Below are 2739 nucleotides of genomic sequence, written 5' to 3'. Positions count from 1 at the left end.
GGACACTGAGTCTTCCTCCATCACTTGCCTCCTTGCTGCATTTACACTGCATCTCTCACTGATCCTGAAGATAGACTGTCAACCAGCAAACTCCATTGACCCTCCTGTCTGCACCCCAGTAGCACTGGCGTTATAGGTGTGTGCACAGCCACATTGGGCTTTTTTTTTAAAGATTTTTATTATTTTTAAATACACACACACACACATTTATATATATATATAGTCTGTGCATGAGAGTGCAGTGCAGGTAAAGACAAAAAAGGAAGTCAGGCCCTGAAGCTGGAATTCCATGCAATTAAGAGTCACTCCACTAGGTGGATGCTAGGAATCACCTCAGTGCACCACTGAGCCATCTCTCCAGCCCCAACATGTGGGTTTTTGCAAGGATGCTGAGATCGAAACTCAGATTCTCTTGTGTTTTTACCTACTGAGTGTTTTTGCCTCCAGCCCTAGTGCTACGATTTTTTTTCATTTCTTCTTAGATGTATTTATTTTTATATTATGTATATGAATATTTTGTCTCTGTGTATTGATGTGTACCACAAGCAAACCTGGTGCCTGAGGAGGGCAGAAGAGTGTATGGGATCCTCTAGAAAGAAACTAAAGACAGTTGTGAGTCGCCATGCACATGCTGGGAACCAAATCCAGGTCCTCTATAAGCGAAGCCGGTGCTCTTAAGCCTGTGTCTTCTCTCCAGCTCCCTTCTCGGCTTTTGTTTATGTGCTGGTTTTGGCTGGACTGTGTTTCTTAGACAGAATGTTGGCTCTACAGATTATACCGGCCTCAGTCCACACTCATCCTACCCGGCCTCCCCAATACTGAAGTTACAGCCAAACCGCACCACACCATATTTCACTTTCACCAATGCCAAGTACATTGTGCTGGGCACATGGGCATTTTGATAAGTCTTACCACACATGTGTTTGATTCTAAAATAAGTAATTGCTGAGCAGTTTGCTGGGTTACCTTGTCTAAGCCAATGTCTGTTTTTCCTACTGTAGGTGAAAACACCGTTAGTCTTCCATGGAGTTGCCATTCACCAACCTGGAGGTGGCGTTCATTTTACTGGCTTTCTTCATCTTTTCCTTGTTCACTCTGGCTTCCATCTACACCAGCCCTAATGAGAGGAATGAAGGTAAAATGAAAGAGGGAGAGGAGAGCTTCCTGGACACTCTCTGTCTTTTCCTTCACATTCGTGCGTGTATGTGTGTACGTGTGCATGCGTGTGTCATTTACATGGGAAAGATCAGCATTAGGATTCCTTAGACAGATTCTTTGTCAGGGTCTGGAAATGTAGCTTAGTCAGGGCTAGGGCTATAGGCACAGCTGATATGGTGCCTGCCTAGCACACAGGAAGAGCTCAGAAGTGCATATACCTGGTACTGTGGTGACATAAATCTTTAATCCAGCACTCTGAACTAGAAACAAGAGGACCAAGAGTTCGAGATCTAGCCTGAAACACAAGAAACTCTGTCTTAAAAATTAATTAATTCTCATCAAAGCTCAAACATACAACAAATGTATTTTAAAACCCAATACCATGTTTTTGCCAGTAATAGCAAATGTTAAGATACAGGCATATCATCTAAATGAGTGTGCTAGGTAGTCTAGGATCCACCAAGATTTATGCAGAATAAATGATAAATTACTAGCATTTTGGAGACCCAAAAAATTATGCATGTATATATAAACACATCCCAAGGACATTTTGCATATTTATAGAGAGTAAGATAAACTCATAAACAAGTTGTGCTTGTAGATTTTTGGTTTTGTTTGTTTTGAAGACAAGGTCTCACTATGTAGCTGTCTTAGTTAAGGTTTTTACTGCTGTGAACAGACACCATGACCAAAGTAAATCTTATGAAAGACAACATTTAAGTGGGGCTACCTTATAGGTTCAGAGATTCAGTCCAGTATCATCAAGGTGGGAACATGGCAGCATCCAGGCAGGCATGGTGCATGAGGAGCTGAGAGTTCTACATCTTTATCTGAAGGCTAGCAGAATACTCACTCCCAGGCACCTAGGATGAGGGTCTTAAAGCCCACACCCACAGTGACATACAAACCATCACAGTAGCCTGGGGTGACCTAGAACTTATACAGACCAGGATGATCTTGAACCCAGAGGATTCTTTACCTCCCAAGTACTGACATTAAAGACATGTGCTAATATGCCTGTCTATCTTTGTGCTGATTTGGTTTGTTTTGAATTTTTATTTTTCATGTCCATGAGTATTTTGCCAGCATCTATGTATGTATGTGAACCACATGCCTCCCTGGTGCCTGAGAAGGTCCAGAGAGGCATTGCACTCCCTTGAACTGAAATTACAGGTGGTTCTAGGACCCTGAGTGGATGCTAGGAACCAAGCCCAGGTCCCCTGCCCTTCAGGAGCAGCAATTGCATTTAAACTCTGGGCTATCTCTACCCCTCCTGCCCTTGTTTGTGTGGGGGTGGATAACCAAACCTTTCTGTAGATTCTTGTTTTTAAGAAGTACTGTCTATGAAACAGATTATGTCTCAGAGATACAGATACGCAGTGCTTCCATAACTGATTAGAAACACAATTAGAACACAAAAGCCCCATCCAATTGGTACCCAGATGCCTGCTGATACCTAGTGTGGGAAGCCTATTTGGAACCTATAAAGCCTTGTTACTGTTTCACAGATTGTTTCTACTGTGCTGTTTACAATGAATTTCGACAGAGGTAAACCAAAGCCACAGTCACTCTAACTGGATA

The 2739-nt window shown here is 42.5% G+C and overlaps 1 protein-coding gene across 1 annotated transcript in view; it reads left to right on the top strand.

The window, feature by feature from the left end:
- The first annotated feature begins 1023 nt into the window (after window positions 1–1023).
- Window positions 1024–2739, top strand: part of Smim31 (small integral membrane protein 31) — a 7215-nt gene continuing 5499 nt past the window's right edge. Inside the window, exon 1 of the mRNA XM_028789048.1 lies at window positions 1024–1135. Within this exon, the coding sequence (XP_028644881.1) occupies window positions 1024–1135 (112 nt within the window). The remainder of the gene's footprint in view (window positions 1136–2739) is intronic.

This window comes from Grammomys surdaster, unplaced genomic scaffold, assembly GCF_004785775.1.
Source record: "Grammomys surdaster isolate TR1022 unplaced genomic scaffold, NIH_TR_1.0 125780, whole genome shotgun sequence".
Lineage (NCBI taxonomy): Eukaryota > Metazoa > Chordata > Mammalia > Rodentia > Muridae > Grammomys > Grammomys surdaster.
The sequence above is the reverse complement of the archived record's forward strand: the minus strand, read 5'-3'. Positions and strand labels throughout refer to the sequence as shown.